General features: G+C 36.8%; 2 protein-coding genes, 1 long non-coding RNA gene and 1 pseudogene across 4 annotated transcripts; 1 reads left to right on the forward strand and 3 right to left on the reverse strand.

Moving 5' to 3' along the window:
• Positions 1-2,599: 2,599 nt before the first annotated feature.
• LOC117615024 (NAC domain-containing protein 104) lies at positions 2,600-4,135 on the forward strand. Of its 2 annotated transcripts, none has more exons than XM_034343986.1 (3): positions 2,600-2,936; positions 3,365-3,690; positions 3,947-4,135. In XM_034343986.1, exons 1-3 carry the CDS (start codon positions 2,774-2,776, stop codon positions 4,091-4,093), a joined length of 636 nt encoding a protein of 211 aa, XP_034199877.1. In that variant the 5' UTR covers positions 2,600-2,773; the 3' UTR covers positions 4,094-4,135. The 2 variants fall into 2 exon arrangements, with proteins under 2 accessions (XP_034199877.1, XP_034199878.1); XM_034343987.1 differs by having other exon boundaries at positions 3,365-3,681.
• Positions 4,136-6,207: 2,072 nt separating this feature from the next.
• LOC117616703 (disease resistance protein RPV1-like) lies at positions 6,208-14,845 on the reverse strand. The gene is made up of 9 exons (XM_034346098.1): positions 14,150-14,845; positions 12,725-13,841; positions 12,045-12,326; positions 11,028-11,885; positions 9,791-10,900; positions 8,827-9,664; positions 8,641-8,747; positions 7,553-7,834; positions 6,208-6,936 (listed from the first exon to the last, which is right to left on the reverse strand). Exons 1-9 carry the CDS (start codon positions 14,665-14,667, stop codon positions 6,415-6,417), a joined length of 5,634 nt encoding a protein of 1,877 aa, XP_034201989.1. The 5' UTR covers positions 14,668-14,845; the 3' UTR covers positions 6,208-6,414.
• A 1,830-nt stretch (positions 14,846-16,675) lies between these two features.
• Positions 16,676-18,233, reverse strand: LOC117616704. The gene is made up of 2 exons (XR_004584168.1): positions 18,126-18,233; positions 16,676-17,034 (listed from the first exon to the last, which is right to left on the reverse strand). It is a non-coding gene; the product is annotated as an uncharacterized LOC117616704 (long non-coding RNA).
• A 351-nt stretch (positions 18,234-18,584) lies between these two features.
• LOC117620217 lies at positions 18,585-20,742 on the reverse strand (annotated as a pseudogene).
• Between the last annotated feature and the right edge of the window lie 2,816 nt (positions 20,743-23,558).

Genomic DNA, 23,558 nt, shown 5'->3' on the forward strand with positions numbered 1-23,558 from the left:
CATTCTTGTTGTTTAGGCTGACTTCAACATTGACGACACCTTTGTTAATGGCCCAACACTTCGGCAAAATTAACAAGACTTTCTAATGGAGTTGATGAAAATGGGCAGTGTGAGATACACTGAAAACATTTATCGGAGTCTTATTTATTTTTCTGTGCACTTACTCTCTTTTGTCTTATATTTTTTTGTTTTTGTTTTAAGTTTGTTAAAGCTCAAAATGTTAAGAGAACCTCAAGAGTATTTAAAGCCCAATATGACATACGGATAAAGGGAAATTGGTCATGTGCTAATTCCAAATAAATTTTGGGAATTAATTCAGCAGAATAAATATGTATGCAAGTTTTTATTGAAATTCTAATAATATTATGCAAAGTTAAATCTGATATCTCACTGAGCTTGGTCCATCACCAAAGATGCTTCATCACAACCAATGATACATTTTTCCTATGCCAAATAACCTACCAAGCTCACATGTACACAAGTCATGTGGTACACGGGGCTTGCATGAGGGGTTGTAGTGTGGAAAGTTACAGAGATCCACAAGGCCCATCCAAGCTCTTAGATGATAGAGATTTTGGGTTGCATGGGAGCACAAAAGTTCAAGCCCATTACTTGGAGTTCGCCTATATGGGTAAGCAAATGAGATACTTTTTAGTGCCTTTCTATTATCAGCTCGAAGTAAGTCAATTTCGTTGCTCCCTTTTACTTGTTAGAAACAAGCTGTTTGCGACATTTCCTTTCATCCATAGGAAACAACTGGTTTAATATGCCTCGTTTCCCCTGCTAGAAATAAGTATGTCCGAGTGCCCTCACCTTCTATAAATTGACAAGCATGACCTAGGCAAAGACACCCTTTTTTTGGATGCTGCAAAGCATGCAGGTGTTTAGCTCATATGGAAAATTCCAGTAAAAGAGAAGAATTCATGCTCAGAAGCACTCCAAGAGGCCGTAAAACACGTAGCCATTGGAAGCACAACAAAGTATTGCTCTAAGACTTGTTTGTCATTTAGGATGCTTAGTTCTTGCTAACTCAGAAAATGGGACAACAAATACTTGATTCACCCTTCTACGGCATTCCAAAAAATCTACAAGTCCAACCAAACCTTCCAACAGAAAAAGGACCCCAACAAAGTCAATTAATTGTTAAAACTTATGAAGAACTCAAATGAGTGCCTTTAAAAAAAAAAAAAAAAAAAAACCCTTGTTTGATTCTTTTTTGACAAATGAAAGGAATATATTTATAAGATACTTTTATAACGGGCTAATAAACTCACATAATTGACCAATACATCCACAACAAAGCTATACACCACAACTAGGTATTAAATATATATCATCCTCGCCATCTATATGAATCGAATTGAGGCCTTCTCCAACCAACTGGATAATTAGTCTATTCATAAGTTCACTTTATCTTCAGCTATTTTGAAATTAGGTTTATCTTCAAGACACTTATTTACGTTTATCTTATATTTCCTACTTCATCTATCTGCCTACTTTAAGCTGAGTAATGTCACATCCGCACACTCCTAAAAAAACAAAAAGTTAAGCGTTGACTCTTAAGGCTGATAGATTTGTAGGTGAATAGGGTTTTTGTTCGGCTTTGTGTTTGTAATTTGAGGGTTAGAGAGTGAAGTGTTGTCAAATTGCCTTAAAAGAAGTATAGCTAAGTGGAAGTAGCAATCAGCAATTACCAGAACATGAACGTTAATTGTTGTTTTTATGTGAGTGCAAGATGATCTCGATTGCCGTATTAAATTATTGGTGACTAGTATTCTAAAAGAGAAGCAAAGCCAGAAGTTAGCTCAAGATTACAATAATTATGAATCCGAAATCATTATTGGTGTTTGGGCACACTCCAAAAGGAATGTGGGCCACATCCAACCTCAAATTGGTCCACGACCAAACCCATATAAACGTGTGCTACGTGGATGAGAAGAGGTGCATGAGATCAGCATGAAGTGGGATGATGAAGTACACCTAATTTTTTTATTTATTTTGTATATACCAAAATGCAAAAATCCAATATGAATAAATACATAATTGGATGAATGTGGCACAGCCACACACTCGTATTGCAGGCTTGCAGCTGCTTACGGTACAAACAAGTCTCCTCTTTATTTATTATTATTATTATTATTTTCGAGTGATACATAAACACAAAGACGGAACCACACTTAGACTGAGATGGTCGAGCTCAGTGCAATTTATAAAACTTTAACAATTTTGGTGCTAATTTTGTAAAGAAATCGATCTTAGCAAGTGAAAATTTGGCAACCCGACCCTTTGTAATAATTGATTGTCTACACTCGAACATCTCTCTTATACAAAGTCATTCAGCCATTCATATATATAGACACAAGTCGATTGAAAATTTATAACTCCGCCATTGCATAAATAGGTCCTTTGGCCGCCGCCTTGCATATGGAAAGCACTTTATCATCAATCAAACCATCAACTCCGCATTTCTGATGAAAACCCACCTTCTTTTTCACGTCACTCACTCACTCACTTTTTTCTTTTTCTAAAATATTTATCTTCTCTCTCTCTCTCTCTCTCTCTCTCTCTCTCTCTCTCTCTCTCTGCTTTATCGCTTAGCTATAAGTATCACCTTCAGCTAAAACTTCGTTTACACGCGAATCATCCAAAGCCTACCTATATACTCTCCTACTGCGTTTTTCTTTCTTCTTCTTCTTCTTCTTTGTTCTTGTCGTTTTATTTTTATTATTTGTTAGTTTTTGTTGTTTGTTTTTATGATCTTGGGTGGATCGTAATGGGAGATGACCAGTTTAAGCTCCCTCCTGGTTTTCGATTTGACCCGACGGACGAAGAGCTTGTAGTTCATTTCCTTCAACGTAAGGCAGCTCTCTTACCTTTCCATCCCGACGTCATTCCCGATCTCCATCTCTACCCATATGATCCATGGGAACTAGATGGTATGCACCTACCATATAGTCCTTCACTGCTACTAAAAAATCTCTTGGCCTTGCTTAATTTAATTAACTTATGTATTAATTTCATGATGTTTGATATTTAATTGCCGCCCTTTTATGTACAAGCACTTGTGCACTTACATATATAGCTGAAATGAGTAATTGACATACTAATACTAGTACGTACATATTGCACACATAAATAGGGTACTATTCTCTTGTCGAACTACTTATGTTGTCAAAATAATTGTTTATTGTATGAACGGTGAATATGGACCACACATATTCAAATAAAATTTCACATGACAAATGGTGTACTGATTAAATCTGACAGCCTAAATTTTGTGTTGCCAAATTGTATGATAAGAGAGCATGTTTTCGCGTATATATGTATCTTGATCTATGCACCGTATGCATATATAAATGTATAGGTAAGGCTCTACGTGAGGGAAATAAGTGGTACTTCTACAGCAGGAGGACGCAGAATCGGGTTACAAGCAATGGGTATTGGAAGGCATTAGGCTTTGAGGAACCAGTGATCACAAGAAGCTCTTGTAATTCTACGCACAAAGTTGGGATGAAAAGATACTTGGCTTTTTACGTAGGAGAAGCTCCAAATTCAGGCATCAAAACTAATTGGATAATGCATGAATATCGTCTCTCTCCACTCTCAGCAGGAGATGGAGCTTCTTCTTCTTCTTCTTCCACCACAACAAGATCATCCAAAAGAAGAGGGCATCTCAAAACAGTTAATAATGCATGTCTCAATCACTACTTGTAATTACGTTATTAATTATTTATTTGATTTAAATAGTCATTTCACTCTATGACATGGTAGCATGCGTGGCAAGTCATGTACTTTATTTATCACGTCATCAAGTAAAATAATTGCGCAGATATAACATTTTTCTTACATATGCATATCAAAAACAAAAAACGAAAAAGAAAGGAGAATGTGCATGACATAAAATAAATGAAGTTTTATTGATATTTTGGTTTACAAATTTTCTTAGGAATTTAGTGGATACGTTCTCTGTCGAGTCTACGAGCATGATGAAGATGACGACGACGACGACGATGATGATGGGACAGAGCTTTCATGCTTGGACGAGGTGTTCTTATCTTTGGATGACCTTGATGAAATAAGTTTGCCAATTTAATTAGCATGGAGAGAGAGAGAGAGAGAGAGAGAGAGAGAGAGAGAGAGAGAGAGAGAGGGAGCTAAGTGCTCCCTTGTTATGAATTAGCTTTATCCCAATTGTACAATTTCATTACTGGATTAATGTTATGAACAAATTCAAGTGGATTTCACTTATATGTGTACTCTAACAAAATATGTTATATATGAGTATAGTTTTGAGAATTCCAATCCACACCATCCAATACATGGAGCTTCCCTGAATGTTTATTCCAAAAGTGACGTATATATTGAGCGTAAACACAACAGCTACATGCATGTTTTACATATATATCCATATTTCTCACCAAAATGAGACTTAGCTAGGTTTTATCCTGACGTATGATTTGATCAATATTGTATTTAATACATATGGGACAACAATACGTATTCAATAGTTAATGATTGAGAGGCTCCTAAGAACTTTCAATTCTTCCCTTCCTTATTGATTAAAAAATATCCAATAATTATGTCGTTCTTCAAAATAACTTAATTATGTGTTATATGAGAAAAGATATATACAACTAAGTAATTTTTATATTAAATATATTATCACGTGATATAACCAATTCACTTATATTATGACTGTACCACTTCAAATAATAACATCCCTTGAAGGGTTCGTAATACTACCACTCAATAATTTCTTGTATATTACTGTAGAATTTCCTCTTTTCTTCCATTGTCCATGACAGGTGTTAGAAGTTGACTTGAGCTTATGTTGCATAGAAATTTGGTGCACTTGAGATCTGGTAGTTTTGGTCCTCAGCCTTTGTTGGAACTCGGGATGCTCACGTGTAGAAATTATTGTGAGGAGGATAATGTGGAGCCCAGTGAGCACTGTAATGTGTAAGTTTGCAGCTAAGAGGCATTGAGCATACCTCAAAAACTCTTTTTTTTTTTTTTTTCCTTTTTCTACTTTTATGGCATTCGAGTGTAATATTTTGCACAATGCCAAGCCACAATTGGTATTTTTGGGTGGCTGCTTAGGGCAGCATGACTCATACGTGATGCTAGCTAGCTAGCATTCCCATGCTCCATTGCATACTATAGTAATGGAAAAGAAGTTGCATGGATTGCACTATTTTGTTGTTTATGTCCAATTATATTTTATTATATGGAATCCTTATTACGTGTGACGAAACGTAATTAGTTGGAGATGATAAAATAATGTTATTCCTTTAATATATAAGTTTTTCTCAATCTTTTTTCTCTAGTAGCAATCTTCTTTATCAGAATCGTTCAATTTATCTTAGCTGTATGGGTTTAAAATTTAATATTACAAGTTAAAGAAAAATGGAGACATACAGTGTGTAAAAAGATTACAAATTTATTGTAATCACCTTATCTACCACTAATTTTCTAAACGAAAAAATAATGCATTAAAATTTATATTGAAACGTTGATATAGATACAAATAATGCAATGTGTCAAAGGACTATATATAATGCAGTTGGATGAAAGATGGATATCAAGAGAAAAAGGGTTCTAATCAAGGGCCAAAAGCATAAGATATCATGTTTTTTTTTTTTTTTTGGGTCGATTTTTTAATGGGTATTTTTGTAACAAAGTGGGTTGGGCAGGTTTTGGGTTTTTTTGTTAAAAATTGTGTTTGGGTATCTAGTAATATTATTGCAGTGGCAGTTTTTTAAAATTTTCAAGGGTTGTTTGTATTTGTAAGTCCATGGAATAGTCAAACGGGGATGTTTTATAGAATTTGGATTGCATAGAATTTTTCTATATTTTGGGATCTACGTTTGGGCTTAAATGTGAAGCTCATATATTATTCAGCCTTGGAAAGAGCTATCTCTATGTGCAAAGGAGGTGTGAAGTGTATGTTGCTATGCTGACACGTGTTTATTACCTACAGAAGTGAAAAGTGCACCAGAATGTGACATGTGGGGCTTTGGGACAGGTCATGCGTGGCTCTCTCATTACCAAATCATTTAAGTAAATTTCCTACTGAAATTTGTAACGTTGTAATAGATTTGGGTCATTTTACCAACCCACAGCCCAGAAAACGGGGCGGACGTCTCTCCGCACTGGAATTTTTGCAAGCGCTGTTGCATTAGGGTGTTGGTCTAATTCAGGGGTGAGTTAGGTGTGCAAGGCACGTGAGTTGTTAGTAGTGTATTTGAATTAGTTAGACAGCTGTATAAAGTGTAATAGTGTTGTAGTACAATCTCTGCTTCATCATGGCTTCTTCTTCCTCCATCAAGATTGATGGCTTGCTCAGTATGGTTACCCTTTGTCTCAGTGACAACAATTTCTTGAAATGGATTCATCAACTCCCCATCAAAAATCCTAATTTGTTTCCAAATCATACAAATGAGGATCCAAATTATCCATATTTTCCTTCATGACTTTGTCCCATTCTAAATGAACCCCCGTCTTCTTCACTCTCACAAAATCCACATCATGAGGCCTTACAAGTATCGATACGTGGTCACCACCTTCCAAACAGAGCACATCATTTGACAATTGTCCCTGCCAAAGATAACGGTCTTCAAGTCCGGTTGACAATAGATCCTCAATAAGCAAATCCGGTCCTGGTCTTCCGTATCTGAGAAATGCTATCTTGGTGTGCAAAGCAGTTTGTTTGGTAAGATTTCTAACGATAATGCCAATAGGACCTTCAAGTTCTGGGCCAAAAACAAAAGAAGAGTAAACGAAGCATATAGTCAACCCTTTTAAATCACGACCCATGATTCTTTTAGGAACTTCAAAGAAGACGATATTGTCCACATGATTGACGATTTTGAACCACTCAGGAATATCATAAATTCCATTCAAATAAATTCCACCAAATCCGCAAGAAGTCCATCTCTGCACACCAGAAGCAACACATTCTTATACATGCATATGCATATTTACATGGGCCGCATCTGCAGCTGTGCCTCTGTGTGTGTGTGTGTGAGAGAGAGAGAGAGAGAGAGAGAGAGAGAGAGAGAGAGAGATGTTGAGAATTAAGCTGCGTTCTTAGCTTAAATCATCCTGCAGATTGGAATTGAAGAGATGAAGAATTAACTCCTTTTAGAAATAGCCGTTAGTTTAAATGTGTAACAGCTAGCTTTATTTCTGTTTTTAGAAACCTGCACAGCTGTTATTCTTATCCCATTTAGATTGTACTGGGTCATCCGATCTTTCTCCAAGTGGAAAGATCGTAGCCTCCTATGGCCTGTATGGCTGGAGATGAGTCCTTGCTCCCCAAAAAATAGGGTCTGATTTTTGACTCAGAGAGGAATATAGTCATGTAATTCCTCTGCATTTGTGATAGAGAAGTATACTGAACATTCAAATCCTCTGTTTTTTCTATCCTTCTTTCTCTGAGGTGTATTTCTCCTAAAGGTTTCAGCTTTTGTTTTCAACCTAAAACTATAAAGTTTGATACCGATTCAAGAGAGAGAGAGAGAGAGAGAGAGAGAGAGAGAGAGAGAGACACCTGTAGGATGTTGTTCCTAAAATCTGCAGTGAGATTGGTGCAGCATTCCATATGAATCCTTGTCATGGAGTTTAATGACTTATCCAAGCCTCGAACCTCAGTGAGTTTGAACGAATCATTGAGATACAATTCTCTCATATTCAACATTTTTGAAAAATCTGGAATTGTTTCCAATTCTGGGCAGTCATTTGCTTTCAGAACATACAAATTGGTTGGTAAATCTGGGATTGCAAGAAGTTCTCTGCATGCATTTAAACACAAGACCTTGAGCTTTGAAAGACCGGCGAGACTTGGTAGGCTACAAAAGTCATTGTCTTCAAGAAGCAGATCTTCTAAGGAAATTAGGCTACCGAGGTCCTTGGGGATTGCATCCTCACTTAAACTGCAGCCTGCAAGACATAATAACTCTATTAAAGAGTCGAAGGCATGTAACGAAAGGGGTAAAAGATGGAATTTCAAAATTCTCACCAGATAGAGATAAAATTCTCAACTTCTTCAATTTTACTATGGAAGATGGAATTCGTCTGATGGCTGTCTTATTTGCTCTCAAAATTTTCAATGAGGCCATGTCCCCTAAGCCATCAGCCAAGTCTTCAAATCTTGAACAACCATTCAGTATAAGAGTTTCAATAGACTTGGATTTATAGAAATTCAGTGGGAGATCCCTTAGCATTTTGCAGTCTTCAAGATTTACCAAAGAAAGTCTTCCAAGATCCCCGATGGATGAGTGAATCTTATACAACTGTTCACAACCTTTCAATATCAACTTCTCGAGATTTGGGAATTTTGAAAAGTCTGGTGATTTTGTTATGTGATTATCATCTTCGACATGAATGATGTCATCATCATTGACCAGATTTTGAGATGGGCGTCGTTCATACGCACAAAGATGGTAATCAATCATATTTTCGTTCATAAATTTGTCCCATACCAGACTAACACCTGTTTTCTTCACCTTCGCCGCTTTATATTCAGATGTTATTTCAATAAAGACTTTATCACCGTCTTGCAATTTGAGCTCGTCATTTGATAACTGTCCCTGCCAAAGATAATAACCCTCAGTTCGACAACTGGAATAGGGTGTGACCAGCGAGCCTTGGCAGGCTACGAAAATTATTGGCTCCAAGAACCAGATGTTCTAAGCAAATTAGGCTACATAGATCTTTAGGGATTGCATCCTCAGTTAACCAGCAGCCTGCAAGACATAATAACTCTATTAAAGAGTTGAAGGCATGTAACGAAAGGGGTAAAAGATGGAATTTCAAAATTCTCACCAGATAGAGATAAAATTCTCAACTTCTTCAATTTTACTATGGAACATGGAATTTGTCTGATGCCTGTGTTATCTGCTTTCAAAATTGTCAATGATACCATGTCCCCTAAGCCATCAGCTAACTTTTCAAAACTCCAACAACCATTCAGTATAAGAGTTTCAATAGACTTGGATTTATAGAAATTCAGTGGGAGATCCTTTAGCATTCTGCAGCCTTCAAGATTTACCAAAGAAAGTCTTCCAAGATCCCCGATGGATGAGTGAACCTTATACAAGTACTTACAACCTTTCAATATCAACTTCTCGAGATTTGGGAATTTTGAAAAGTCTGGTGATTTTCTTAAGTGATTATCATTTTCGACATGAATGATGTCATCATCATTGACCAGATTTTGAGATGGGCGTCGTTCATATCGACAAAGATGGTAATCAATCATATTTTCGTTCATAAATTTGTCCCATACCAGACTAACACCTGTTTTCTTCACCTTCACCCATTTGTCCACTATTATTATTTCAATCAAGACTTTATCACCGTCTTGCAATTTGAGCTCGTCATTTGATAACTGTCCCTGCCAAAGATAATAACCCTCAGTTGGACAATCGGGTATGATCCTGGCTTCAAGCTCAGAACCCTTGGTCACGTTTTTAATGCTAATGCTAATACTGTAGTAGCCGTCTGAAGAGTTAACGAAGGACAAAGTTAACCCTTTCAAATTACGACCAACACTTCGAGGCACAGTGAAATACACAATATCGTCGTCATGGACACAGTCGAACCAATCAGGAATATCATTCCCACTGAGAAAAATGCCACCATATCCGCAAGAAGTCCATCCCTGTACCATGCAGAGCCAAATTTCTATAAGAAATACATTCTTATGCACGCATGTGTGCATATGCGTTGTATGTGAGAGAGAGAGAGAGAGAGAGAGAGAGAGAGAGAGAGAGAGAGAGAGAGAGACCTGTAGGATGTTGTTCCTAAAATCTGCAGTGAGATTGGTGCAGCCTTCCATATGAATCCTTGTCATGGAGTTTAATGACTTATCCAAGCCTGGAACCTCGGTGAGTTTGAACGAATCATTGAGATACAATTCTCTCATATTCAACATTTTTGAAAAATCTGGAATTGTTTCCAATTCTGGGCACTCATTTGCTTTCAGTACATACAAATTGGTCGGTAAATCTGGGATTGCACGAAGGTTTTCGCATGCATTTACACACAAGACGTTGAGCTTTGAAAGACCAGCGAGACTTGGAATTTGTCTGATGGCTGTGTAATCTGCTTCCAAAATTGTTAATGATACCATGTCCCCTAAGCCATCAGCCAAGTCTTCAAATCTTGAACAACCATTCAGTATAAGAGTTTCAATAGACTTGGATTTATAGAAATTCAGTGGGAGATCCCTTAGCATTTTGCAGTCTTCAAGATTTACCAAAGAAAGTCTTCCAAGATCCCCGATGGATGAGTGAATCTTATACAACTGTTCACAACCTTTCAATATCAACTTCTCGAGATTTGGGAATTTTGAAAAGTCTGGTGATTTTGTTATGTGATTATCATCTTCGACATGAATGATGTCATCATCATTGACCAGATTTTGAGATGGGCGTCGTTCATACGCACAAAGATGGTAATCAATCATATTTTCGTTCATAAATTTGTCCCATACCAGACTAACACCTGTTTTCTTCACCTTCACCCCATCATCATATTCCCCCACTATTATTTCAATCAAGACTTTATCACCGTCTTGCAATTTGAGCTCGTCATTTGATAACTGTCCCTGCCAAAGATAATAACCTGGCTTGTAATTGAGCTCGTCAATTGGACAATCGGGTATGATCCTGGCTTCAAGCTCAGCACCCTTGGTCATGTTTTTAATGCTAATGCTACTACGACGACTTAAAAAGACTGGAGAGGAAACGAAGGACAAAGTTAACCCTTTAAAATTACGACCAACACTTCGAGGCACAGTGAAATACACAATATCATCGTCATGGACATAGTCGAACCAATCAGGAATATCATTTCCACTGAGAAAAATGCCACCATATCCGCAAGAAGTCCATCCCTATACCATGTAGAGCCAAATTTCTATAAGAAATACATTCTTATGCCTGCATGTGTACATATGCGTTGTATGTGATAGAAAGAGAAAGATGCATGTGTGTGTTTGAGAGAGAGAGAGAAGGATTGACCTGTAGGATGTTCTTCCTAAAATCAGCAGTGAGATTAGTGCAGCCATCCATATAAATCATTGTCATGGAGTTTAATGACTTATCCAGGCCTGGAATCTCAGTGAGGCTGTCCGAACCACTTAGATACAATTCTTCTATATTTGACATTTCTAAAAAATCTGGCATTTTTTCCAATGCAATGCAGCCATCTGCTCGTAAGACTTTCAAATTTGTTGGTAAATCTGGGATTGCACGAAGATTTTTGCACTCATGTAAAGACAAATCTTGAAGCTTTGAAAGACGACTGAGGCTTGGTAGGCTGCAAAAGTCATTGCATGCAAGATCTAACCTTTCTAAGGAAATTAGGCTACCGAGATCCTTGGGGACTGCATCATTAGTTAAACTACAGTTTGCAAGAGCTAATTCTCTTAAAGAGCTTAAACTATGCAATGAAGGAGGCAAAAGATTTGTTGATGGCGACCATTTCACATCACATAAAGATAAAACTTTCAGTTTCTTCAATTTTAATATGGAAGATGGTATTTGTCTTATGGCTGTCTCATCCGCTTTCAGAGTTGTCAATGATACCATGTCCCCTAAGCCCTCAGCCAACTTTTCAAATCTTGAACAACGAGTAAGTAGAAGAGTTTCAATAGACTTGGATTTATAGAAATTCAGTGGGAGATCCTTTAGCATGAAGCAGCTTTGAAGATTTACCAAAGAAAGTCTTCCAAGATCCCCGATGGATGAGTGAACCTCAGACAAACTCCAACAGTGTTGCAATATCAATTCCTCGAGATTTGGTAGTTTCATAAAGTCCGGTGATTTTCTTAGAAAATAGGAATGACTGAGATTAAGGATTTTCAAATTCTGATGCAACTGTTACACAAAAACAAAATTAGAATGGAAATTAAAATCCAAAAGGAAGGTCTCAGATACAGAAATTAAACCAAAATGAAGAGAAGGTGAAGTATAATATATGTATAGAACCAGAAGGAAAGAACCAACAACAACTAGTTTTGGTTGAGATTATTATACCTTGCAATCCTTCCAAACTATTTTGAGTGCGCTATACTGCAGGTCTAAAGCAACTAGTTTTGGTTGCACAGGAAAGTCATCTGGTATGGACTCTAAAGGGAATCCATGCCAGCACAACCATATTAACTTTTTGGGAAAATCTTTGTACTCTCCAGTGAGCCCTACGTTGTTGAGGTGGAGTAACCTCAGCTTTTTCATGTTGGTAAATGCTTGTGCACTGAATCTAGTCAAATCTAGATCCGAATCCAAATGTAGAGCAACTCCTTCAATTTCGTCAGTTCCCTGTTAACAAAAGATACCGAGTTAGAAAAATGATTTACAAACATGAAAATCCGTGTATGTATTAACCAAGTGGTATAATTAATAGTTTGTGTTTGCAATTAAAGCACATATTTTTTTGTTGGTTATGCCTAATTGAGCTTTGATATTAATGGATATAATATAAGAAATAGGTCTAGTGAAGTGAAAAATGGTCTAAACTTGCAGACTAAGGTCTCATGTTCAAATGGCACCTTGGTAGCGTGGATGTGTGAGAACCCCCTCTTTTACTTTGATTTAGCGCTTGTACTAAACAAAAAAAATAAAGAAATGGAGAAGGACATTTTAATTTATTATAGACACTGGATACATATGCTTCTCTTGCATGATGCATTCTAAAACTTTACTTGGAAAGTACTTACAGATTTGTCTCTCAATACATCTGTTACGTCTTCACGTTTCCACAATCTACTAAATTTTTCAGGATGACCGCGGGCATTTTCATAAACGATCTCTCTTCCCATGTCTCGAAGCAAATCATGCATCATCAGCTCCTTTCGCTCACTAACAGTTACAAGGCACCGTTCGATGAGGACACTGATTCCTATCGTTGCATAAAAGCCACATCCATCTAATATTTTTGTTACATAGTCCTTGTCATCTCCAATAAAGAAACAAGATATATCAAGGAATATCTTTCTCGTTGTATCATCAGGTAGCCCGTCAAAGCTTATTCTGAGTATTTTGTGAATATTTCCATCAGGACTTTTTCGCAACTTCTCCAACTGGCTTTCCCACTCCGCTATGGATCTTTTAATCAGAAAAGACCCTACAACTCGAAGTGCTAGTGGCAAGCCTTGACAGTAACGAATTACACGTTTTGAGAGGTCAAGGTATTCTTGATCAGGATAACGTCTTTCGAAGGCATGCCAACTAAAGAACTCTAGAGCTTCTTTTTCATCCATTGCTTGAGCCATATATGTGCTATCCACTCGAATTTGCTCTAGCAAATGTTTATCTCTTGTTGTAATAACAATTCTACTTCCAGGACCAAACCAATCACGAGCTCCAGCTATTGCTTTTAGTTGCTGTAGATCATCTGCATCGTCAATTATGACAAGTGCTCTTTTACAGCCAAGTCTGTTTTTTATCATCTCGATCCCTTTAAGAACAGAGTCAACCTTTATGCCCTCGCTTTTCAAGATATCATTTAGAAGTTGTTTTTGCAAACGAACCAGACCCATTGGTTGGTTTGCAATTACTTCCCTCACGTTTTCAAGGAAACTCCTACCTTCAAAGCTACCTTCAAATTCGTTATAAATGGCTTTGGCAAGCGTTGTTTTCCCAATGCCGCCCATCCCCCAAATACCGATCATGCGAACGTCATCCTTAGAACCTGAATTTTCAATATCAATCATGCGAACAACATCGTTCAGCCGAGAAGTAATTCCAACAGGGTGTTCGATGTCTAATTGGTATTTGCTGTACAACTGCTTATTAACCTCCCCAAGAATTTTGTTGATAAACTTTGCTTCATGCCTGGCAATTAAACAAAGAAGCAGAACTACGAATCATTCGATGTGGAACAAACTACAAGGTTAAATTGAATCCCTAACTTAATAATTTAGAATTAAGATATAATTAACAATCAAGATTGGGATTTAACATCAACTGTTAAATGGATCTTACATTATCAAGTTAGAAAGAATGGATAGTTAAAATCAAACCAAACCAAACCATAGTTAAAAACATAGTTGGAAAAACAAAAACAAAAACAAAAAGGACAGAAAACATATGGTTGTCAAGTAATGAGATGATAATCCAAGGAACAAGAAATTAGTAATTACCCATTGTCAGCATTTTTAAGATCTTCCCCACACAAATCTGCTGCTTGACTGAGAGCATTTCTCCATCGCTGTACCTTTTCTTTCTCATGTTTGCCCGCTTCATGTTTCTCAAATGCTTGTGCAAAACTACCAGTTTGTTTCCGGACATCCGAAGCATCAACATTATAGAACAATGGAAAAACCTTTTGCCCCAATCTTTCTCTACACTCCATGATCTTCACCAGCTCATCAAGACACCAACTGGAATCGGCATACCTCTTGGAGAAGACAATTATGGAGATCATGGACCCGTCGATTGCCTGCTCCAGTTGGGTTTTTATAAATTCCGCCCTTTTTAGCTCGTTGTCATCAAGAAAGGCGCGGAATCCGTCACCAGATAATGCGGCGTGGAGGTGGCCTGTGAAGCCCTTGCGTGTGTCTTCACCTCTGAAGCTCAAGAACACGTCGTACTTCCAACGTTTTGATGAGGAGGATGGTGAGGATGAAGAGGAGGCTTTATGGGCTTTCCTGGCATCCATTAATCGATACTGGAGGAGCTATCGGTTCAGATCAGACCAGCAACAAATTATGCACAAGTTGGCCTTCCGATCCGACTTGAGCAGAAGAAGTTATCAATTATTTTTTCTGGGCAGTGGTTTGTGTGTTGCAGCGCAGATGAATAATTCGAAATACGCATAGTCAAGGTCCTCGAACGTTTCAGTCAACAAAAGCAAAAGTTCCCATGTGGGGAGAACAGTGAAAATATAATATCTTTTTGGCTACACGATCTACTGGAGGGCTAAGATTGAAGGTCAGGAAAATGCAAGGAAGCATAGGGGAAAGAGGCATGAAAGGAGAGGGAAGAGACGAGCACAATGTCCACTCACAAAAGAAAAAGAGAAAAGAAGAAGAAAAACACAAGTCTTTTTGTTTTCACAAATTCTTTTTCGTTTAATGATTTCATTTATATATATAAAAAAAACTTATATAAATGACAAAATTAATCTCAATAAAATATATGCAATATAATCTCAAAAGCCAACTTTGTTATTTGGAGAATTTTTTTTTTATAAAATCATCAATCTTTGGATAAAAAATCAATGAAAAGAAGTTTTGGGAAAACAATTTAAAACCTCAAAGGGTGTTCTTGTAATTTCCAAAATCTCAATATGTTTTGTGAAAAAGCCGAAAACCTTAAGAAGTGTTAGTGTAAATAACTCAAAATGGAGACATATAGTGTATATAAAGATTACAAATTTATTGTAATCACCTTATCTACCACTAGTTTTATAAACGAAAAAATAATGCATTGAATTTCTATTGAAAAGTTGATATAGATACGCGCGGCATGTCCTTGAAGTTCACAATGCTTATCCAGTTGGGGTTTTGTATATGTATAACCTTGTTTTGTAGAAGCATAGTTGAATTGAATAGTTCAGAAAGGCCTGACTTCATGGATGTTTTCTCCTGATTTCGTAATGTGCTTACTAGAGGATTTGTTAAAGATTGATGAAGATATGAAATTTTTATTAAGCATTTAATTTTTAGTTTCAAATTTTTATCAAAGATATAATGAAAATATGCATGAGAAAATGAAAAACCATCAACGAGTGCAGATGCCCGCAGTCAAACTCGTAAAACAAGCTTCCTTCGGAACGGAGAATCCCAAACGAGGTCGTCGCAGGCGAGTAGGCATCTTAATCCCCCGATGTTTCGGCGATTGAGAATCTCACTTCTCAATCACCGAAGATTATCGATCGGCAAATCGAAGCAATTACTGAGTTGGTGAGGCGACGGTGTTATGGTTAGAGACAAGGCAATAAGATTTGCTTCATGCATTTGGGTCTAAGCCAAGCCCAATTTGTATGTTAAGTCGAGTCTAACAGCCCAATTTGTATGTTTGAGTTTAACACATAGATTAGTGATATCACGTGGCAGTGTTCCATTACCACGCTATAAACTTACAATGTATGTTCAATCCACAGTGTTTTATCCGTAAACATTATCCATCAAAATGATACTGTTTGCGTTAAGATGTTGAAGCAATAATCTATTCTTGTAAAACGCTAATTTTGTTCGCCACAATAACCCAGGACGTTAACATTTTTGGTCAAGTGTTTCAAGCTTCCGACAGTTTGCCTTCCATCTGGAGAGCATAAATATAATTGTCTCATCACAAAGAATTTAGATTATACATTTCACATCTGACGGCTCCAAAAATATTTTATAATCTAAAGAAACTTTCCAATTGTCAAACTAAGACTGATAAAACCATCCCCTCCTAGCTCAATAACCGTGTAGAACAAACAAGAACTCATTTCTCCTTCTTAACAACAATCCATGATATCCTCCTACTGTCCCCAGTATCCCAGAAATTCTAGAAAAAGACCACTCTATTTTGTATGAAAACAAAGAAAATCAGATGCCAGATAGAATTCCTATTCCTATTATTGCATATATATATATATATATATATGTATATATATATATATATATATATGTATTTCACAACCGATTATATGATCTTCAAACCACATACTGGCCAAATGATTCAAAGGAAAATAGACATTGCTTTAAGTGTCACTACAATAAGTTCATACTCGTTGGATGCTGCAACACCAAATTTAAGAAAACGATGGGTATTATAGCTAAAATGTTTCTCAAAAGCCAACCAGCTATATTCGAGTCAACACTGTTACAAATTCTTGGTTCCAATAACTGTAGAAACACATTAAAGTTCAACTTAGCTCCTAGTTAGCTGTTTCAAGTTCAGAAGCCATGCCTCTATTCAACTACCATGATCCTTCAGCACCCAATGTTGGATTTTCGAAAGCAGAGAAACCCCAGAAAGTCTTCAAAGAGTAGGGCTGAGAGATGGTTACACCTTCTTCAGTGATTTTGGAAATCTGCAATTTCAAAGTTTAAAGTGTGTCATCTTACAAGGAAGTGCCAATCCATGTTCAAGCAAAACAATACACTCCACCCTTACAATGCACAAAATTATCAAGATCCTTAAAAACTGATTGTTGGATTTTCCTTTTTGGCCTTGCAACAACTATGCCAATTCCAAACTATTAGTTTCACTTTTAAAAACAAAAATAATATCTCATTGCTTTTATCTGATGTGTGCAAATGTGCAATATCACTTTACTAACAGAACTTTCTAGAAATAAGTGTTTTCACTTTACTAGCAAAGGAGGCAAAACGGAGGAAATTGTTTCACACCAAACTAAATCCACAAACATATGCCACAAACCTTCAGCACCTCTTCAGAGACGAAGGTGGTGTTTAAAATCATGTGATGTTCATAACCAGACAATATCTAGCATTAAGCACATCCAAAGATCGAAAACAATTTCCCTCTTAAATGACCCATCATGACCTAAATCCTTCCTTTTATAAGTATGACCAATAGAAACGATGAGTAAATTCTACCAAGCAACTCATTGTACAATGTGATTTCTGATTTGCATAAAATATATACAGAACAGATGTTAGAGAACTTGTTGGGTAGAAATAGGAAAATATACCGACAGAAAATTGAAATCAAAACCATGCAATCATGTTCATTAGCATAATACTTTTCCTTTCCTTTCCTCTGTCTCCACTTTAAACACTTTCCGGAGCTAAAGCCCAATTAATAGTCCAGTAAATAACTAGCACTTCACCAGTAAAAGGGAATTACAATACTTATCAGGCTCATGAGAGTTTCTTACATGACAAACGATTAAGATCAAGAGTGACAAAAGTTTAGTGAAAACCTATTTGAACATGTGTATAAGAGAGAGAGAGAGAGAGAGAGAGAGAGAGAGAGAAACAGAACACTTCAAATATATTTAAAAAGGTTTACCAGGTTTCATATTTAAAAAAGTTTATAAATGTTGAACACGATTAAAGATAACAGATAGGTGAATTATTTGGCAGATAAAAAAAAAAAAGATAGATAGATAAGAAGGCCCTCAGTAATTGCTCGTCAAATCATCATTTCTTATGAGACCTCAGTTTTTTCATGTTGGTAAATGCTTGTGCACTGAATCTAGTCCCGTAAGAGCCATGTAGAGCAACTCCTTCAATTTTTTCAGTTCCCTGTTAACAAAAGATACCGAGTTAGAAAAATGATTTACAAACATGAAAATCCGTGTATGTATTAACCAAGAGGTATAATTAATAGTTTGTGTTTGCAATTAAAGCACATATTTTTTTGTTGGTTATGCCTAATTGAGCTTTGATATTAATGGATATAATATAAGAAATAGGTCTAGTGAAGTGAAAAATGGTCTAAACTTGCGGACTAAGGTCTCATGTTCAAATGGCACCTTGGTAGCGTGGATGTGTGAGAACCCCCTCTTTTACTTTGATTTAGCGCTTGTACTAAACAAAAAAAATAAAGAAATGGAGAAGGACATTTTAATTTATTATAGACACTGGATACATATGCTTCTCTTGCATGATGCATTCAAGACTTTACTTGGAAAGTACTTACAGATTTGTCTCTCATACATCTGTTACGTCTTCACGTTTCCACAATCTACTAAATTTTTCAGGATGACCGCGGGCATTTTCATAAACGATCTCTCTTCCCATGTCTCGAAGCAAATCATGCATCATCAGCTCCTTTTGCTCACTAACAGTTACAAGGCACCGTTCGATGAGGACACTGATTCCTATCGTTGCATAAAAGCCACATCCATCTAATATTTTTGTTACATAGTCCTTGTCATATCCAATAAAGAAACAAGATATATCAAGGAATATCTTTCTCGTTGTATCATCAGGTAGCCCGTCAAAGCTTATTCTGAGTATTTTTTGAATATCTCCATCAGGACTTGTTTGCAACTTCTCCAAATGGCTTTCCCACTCCGCTATGGATCTATTAAACAGAAAAGACCCAACAACTCGAAGTGCTAGTGGCAAGCCTTGACAGTAACGAATTACACGTTTTGAGAGGTCAATGTATTCTTGATCAGGATAACGTCTTTTGAAGGCATGCCAACTAAAGAACTCTAGAGCTTCTTCCTCATCCATTTTTTCAGCGATATATGTGCCATCCACTCCAACTTGCTGTAGCAAATGTTGATTTCTTGTTGTTATAAGAATTCTACTTCCAGGGCCAAACCAATCACGAGCTCCAGCTATTGCTTCTAGTTGGTGTAGATCATCTGCATCGTCAATTATGACAAGTGCTCTTTTACAGGGAAGTCTTCTTCTTATCATCTCGATCCCTTTAAGAACAGAGTCAACGTTTACGCCCTCGCTTTTCAAGATATCATTTAGAAGTTGTTTTTGCAAACGAACCAGACCCATTGGTTGGTTTGCAATTACTTCCCTCACGTTTTCAAGGAAACTCCTACCTTCAAAGCTACGCTCAAATTCGTTATAAATGGCTTTGGCAAGCGTTGTTTTCCCAATGCCGCCCATCCCCCAAATACCGATCATGCGAACATCATCCTTAGAACCTGAATTTTCAATATGTAAGTGATTACTCAAAGCCTTCACCCGAGAAGTAATTCCAACAGGGTGTTTGATGTCTAATTGGGATTTGATGTCCAACAGCTTATTAACCACCCCAAGAATTTTGTTGATAAACTTTGCTTCATGCCTGGCAATTAAACAAAGAAGCAGAACTACGAATCATTCGATGTGGAACAAACTACAAGGTTAAATTGAATCCCTAACTTAATAATTTAGAATTAAGATATAATTAACAATTAAGATTGGGATTTAACATCAACTGTTAAATGGATCTTACATTATCAAGTTAGAAAGAATGGATAGTTAAAATCAAACCAAACCAAACCATAGTTAAAAACATAGTTGGAAAAACAAAAACAAAAACAAAAAGGACAGAAAACATATGGTTGTCAAGTAATGAGATGATAATCCAAGGAACAAGAAATTAGTAATTACCCATTGTCAGCATTTTTAAGATCTTCCCCACACAAATCTGCTGCTTGACTGAGAGCATTTCTCCATCGCTGTACCTTTTCTTTCTCATGTTTGCCCGCTTCATGTTTCTCAAATGCTTGTGCAAAACTACCAGTTTGTTTCCGGACATCCGAAGCATCAACATTATAGAACAATGGAAAAACCTTTTGCCCCAATCTTTCTCTACACTCCATGATCTTCACCAGCTCATCAAGACACCAACTGGAATCGGCATACCTCTTGGAGAAGACAATTATGGAGATCATGGACCCGTCGATTGCCTGCTCCAGTTGGGTTTTTATAAATTCCGCCCTTTTTAGCTCGTTGTCATCAAGAAAGCCGCGGAATCCGTCACCAGATAATGCGGCGTGGAGGTGGCCTGTGAAGCCCTTGCGTGTGTCTTCACCTCTGAAGCTCAAGAACACGTCGTACTTCAAACGTTTTGATGAGGAGGTGGATGGTGAGGATGAAGAGGATGCTTTATGGGCTTTCCTGGCATCCATTAATTGATACTGGAGGAGCTATCGGTTCAGATCAGACCAGCAACAAATTATGCACAAGTTGGCCTTCCGATCCGACTTGAGCAGAAGAAGTTATCAATTATTTTTTCTGGGCAGTGGTTTGTGTGTTGCAGCGCAGATGAATAATTCGAAATACGCATAGTCAAGGTCCTCAAACGTTTCAGTCAACAAAAGCAAAAGTTCCCATGTGGGGAGAACAGTGAAAATATAATATCTTTTTGGCTACAGGATCTACTGGACGGCTAAGATTGAAGGTCAGGAAAATGCAAGGAAGCATCGGGGAAAGAGGCATGAAAGCAGAGGGAAGAGACGAGCACAATGTCCACTCACAAAAGAAAAAGAGAAAAGAAGAAGAAAAACACGTCTTGTTTCAGTTTGTTTTCACAAAATTCATTTTCATTCATTATTTGTACAAAAATTGATGATTTCATTTATAAATTTTTTTTTAAAAAAAAAAACCTTATGCAAATTGTAGAGAAATTGAGAGAGGTAAGAGAAGAATAAGAAGTAGAATGGAAGAATACCCCACGATGAGTATTCTGGTTGTATTGGAGTTCTTTTATATGCAAGTTGAGTAAACCGTTCGCGAGACAAGTTGTTGGCGAAGAGATCGGCAAGTTGAGAAGAAGAGGGAACATAGTGCGTCTGAAGAACACCTTGGGAAATTAACTCGTGAACAAAAATGGTAGTCGATTTCAACATGGCGGGTACGAGCATGGAAGACGGGATTCGCGGCCATGTGGAGGGCAGATATGTTGTCGACAAAGATACATGGAGGGGAACAAAGAGGAATACCCAACTCACGAAACAAGTAGCCAAACCAACAAAGCTCAGCTGTAGTGGTAGCAAGTGCGCGATACTCGGCTTCAGAGCTTGAGCGGGATACGTTGGATTGCTCAAGAGTGCCCTTAATGTAGCGATAGATCCTTTTAACAGCTTGGAGGTGAGTGGAACACGGGTGATGCATGAATTGGCACACATGATTCATGGCAAAAGCGGTATCGGGGCGAGACAGAGTGAGGTACTGGAGGCCCCCAACCATGCATCAGTACAGTATGGGGTCAGAGATCGGATCACCATCATTTGCAGAGAGTCTGGTGGAGGAGAGCAGTGGTGTGGGACTTGGTTTACATGCTGCCATATTAAATTTCGTGAGAAGGTTAGATGTATAACGAGCTTGAGAGAATGATAGATAGCCATTGGTGCGACAAACTTCCATGCCAAGAAAAAAATTGAGCTCTCCTAGCATGCGACTATCAAAGGTTGAACATAAGTCATCAATGAATTTGTTAACTGCAAGAAGGGTACTATCTGTGACAATTAAGTTATCAACTAAAAATTATGCACAAGTTGGCCTTCCGATCCGACTTTAGCAGAGGAAGTTATTTCATAATCAATTATGTTTTCTGGGCAGTGGTTTGTGTGTTGCAGCGCATATGAATAATTTTGAAATAGGCATAGTCAAGGTCCTCAAACGTTTCACTCGACAAAAGCAAAAGTTCCGATGTGGGGAGAGCAGTGAAAAGATAATATCCGTTTGGCTACACGATCTACTGGACGACTAAGATTGAAGGTCAGGAAAATGCAAGGAAGCTTAGGGGAAAGAGGCATGAAAAGATAGGGAAGAGACGACACAATGTCCAATTAAAAAAGAAAAAGAAAAACACGAGTCTTGTTTGTGTTTGTTTTCACAAAATTCTTTTCGTTGATTGTTTGTATAAAAATTGATGATTTCATTTGTTTTTTTAATAAAAAAAAATCTTATGAAAATGATAAAATTAACCTCAATGAAGTATATGCAATCTAACATGAGGAGGTGTTAGTGTAAATAACTCAAAATGGAGACATACAATGTATATAAAGATTACAAATTTATTGTAATCACCTTATCTACCACTATTTTTCTAAACGAAAAAAAATAATGCATTAAATTTCTATTGAGAAGTTGATATAGATACAAATAATGCAGTTGTATAAAAGATTTTATTGGAGAGAGAGAGAGAGAGAGAGAGAGAGAGAGAGAGAGAGAGAGCTAAGTGCTCCCTTATTATGAATTAGCTTTATCCCAATTGTACAATTTCATTACTGGAGTAATGTTATGGACAAATTCAAGTGGGTTTCACTTGTATGTTGTACTCTAACAAAATATGTTATGAGTAGTTTTGAGAATTCCGATCCACACCATCCAATACATGGAGCTTCCTTGGATGTTTATTCCAAAAGTAACGTATATATTGAGCAGAAACACAAAAGCTATATGCATGTTTTACATATATACATATCCATATTTCTCACCAAAATGAGACTTAGCTAGGTTTTATCCTGACGTATGATTTGATCAATAATGTGTTTAATAAATATGGGACAACAATACGTATTCAATAGTTAATGATTGAGAGGCTCCTAAGAACTTTCAATTCTTCCCTTCTTTATTAATTAAAAAATATCCAATAGTTATGTTCGTTCTTCAAAAATAATTTAGTTATGTGTTATATGAGAAAAGATGTATACAACTAAGTAATTTTTATATGAAATATATTAACACGTGAATTCATATACTGTAACACTTGAAATAATAACATCGCTTAACAGTTTTCGTAATACCACTCAATAATTTCTTGTATATTACTGTAGAATTTTCTCTTTTCTTCCATTGTCCATGACAGGTGTTAGAAATTGACTTGATCCTTATGTTGCATAGAAATTTGATGCACTTGAGATCTGGTAGTCTTGGTCTAAATGAGAAATTAGCATACCAAGCGCTGGCTTACAACAATAGACAACTTTTATAATTTACTGAAGTTTTAAATATACACCAAAATGTTGTATTTTGCCTCTTGCATTATCTAAAGTGTTAACATAAAATATGATCTTGAATTGAAAGGAATCATTATGGTGGTTGGCCTTGTACTAGCATAATATTCATGATGCCTTTCTTTGTTTTATTAATTTATTTTTTAATTTGGTTTGAATGCCATGACTTT

Source organism: Prunus dulcis, chromosome 1 (genome assembly GCF_902201215.1).
Source record: "Prunus dulcis chromosome 1, ALMONDv2, whole genome shotgun sequence".
Taxonomy (NCBI): Eukaryota; Viridiplantae; Streptophyta; class Magnoliopsida; order Rosales; family Rosaceae; genus Prunus; species Prunus dulcis.

Excerpts from the sequence above, each read along its gene's own strand:
- LOC117615024 (XM_034343986.1), top strand. The coding sequence starts at position 2,774 with ATGGGAGATGACCAGTTTAAGCTCCCTCCTGGTTTTCGATTTGACCCG. Across the intron at positions 2,937-3,364 it reads TGATCCATGGGAACTAGATG|GTAAGGCTCTACGTGAGGGA; the intron begins GTATGCACCTAC and ends ATAAATGTATAG. Across the intron at positions 3,691-3,946 it reads ATCTCAAAACAGTTAATAAT|GAATTTAGTGGATACGTTCT; the intron begins GCATGTCTCAAT and ends AAATTTTCTTAG.
- LOC117616703 (XM_034346098.1), bottom strand. The coding sequence starts at position 14,667 with ATGGATGCCAGGAAAGCCCATAAAGCCTCCTCTTCATCCTCACCATCC. Across the intron at positions 11,886-12,044 it reads TAGTTTGGAAGGATTGCAAG|TTGCATCAGAATTTGAAAAT; the intron begins GTATAATAATCT and ends TTTGTGTAACAG. Across the intron at positions 10,901-11,027 it reads TTAGGAAGAACATCCTACAG|GGATGGACTTCTTGCGGATA; the intron begins GTCAATCCTTCT and ends TACATGGTATAG.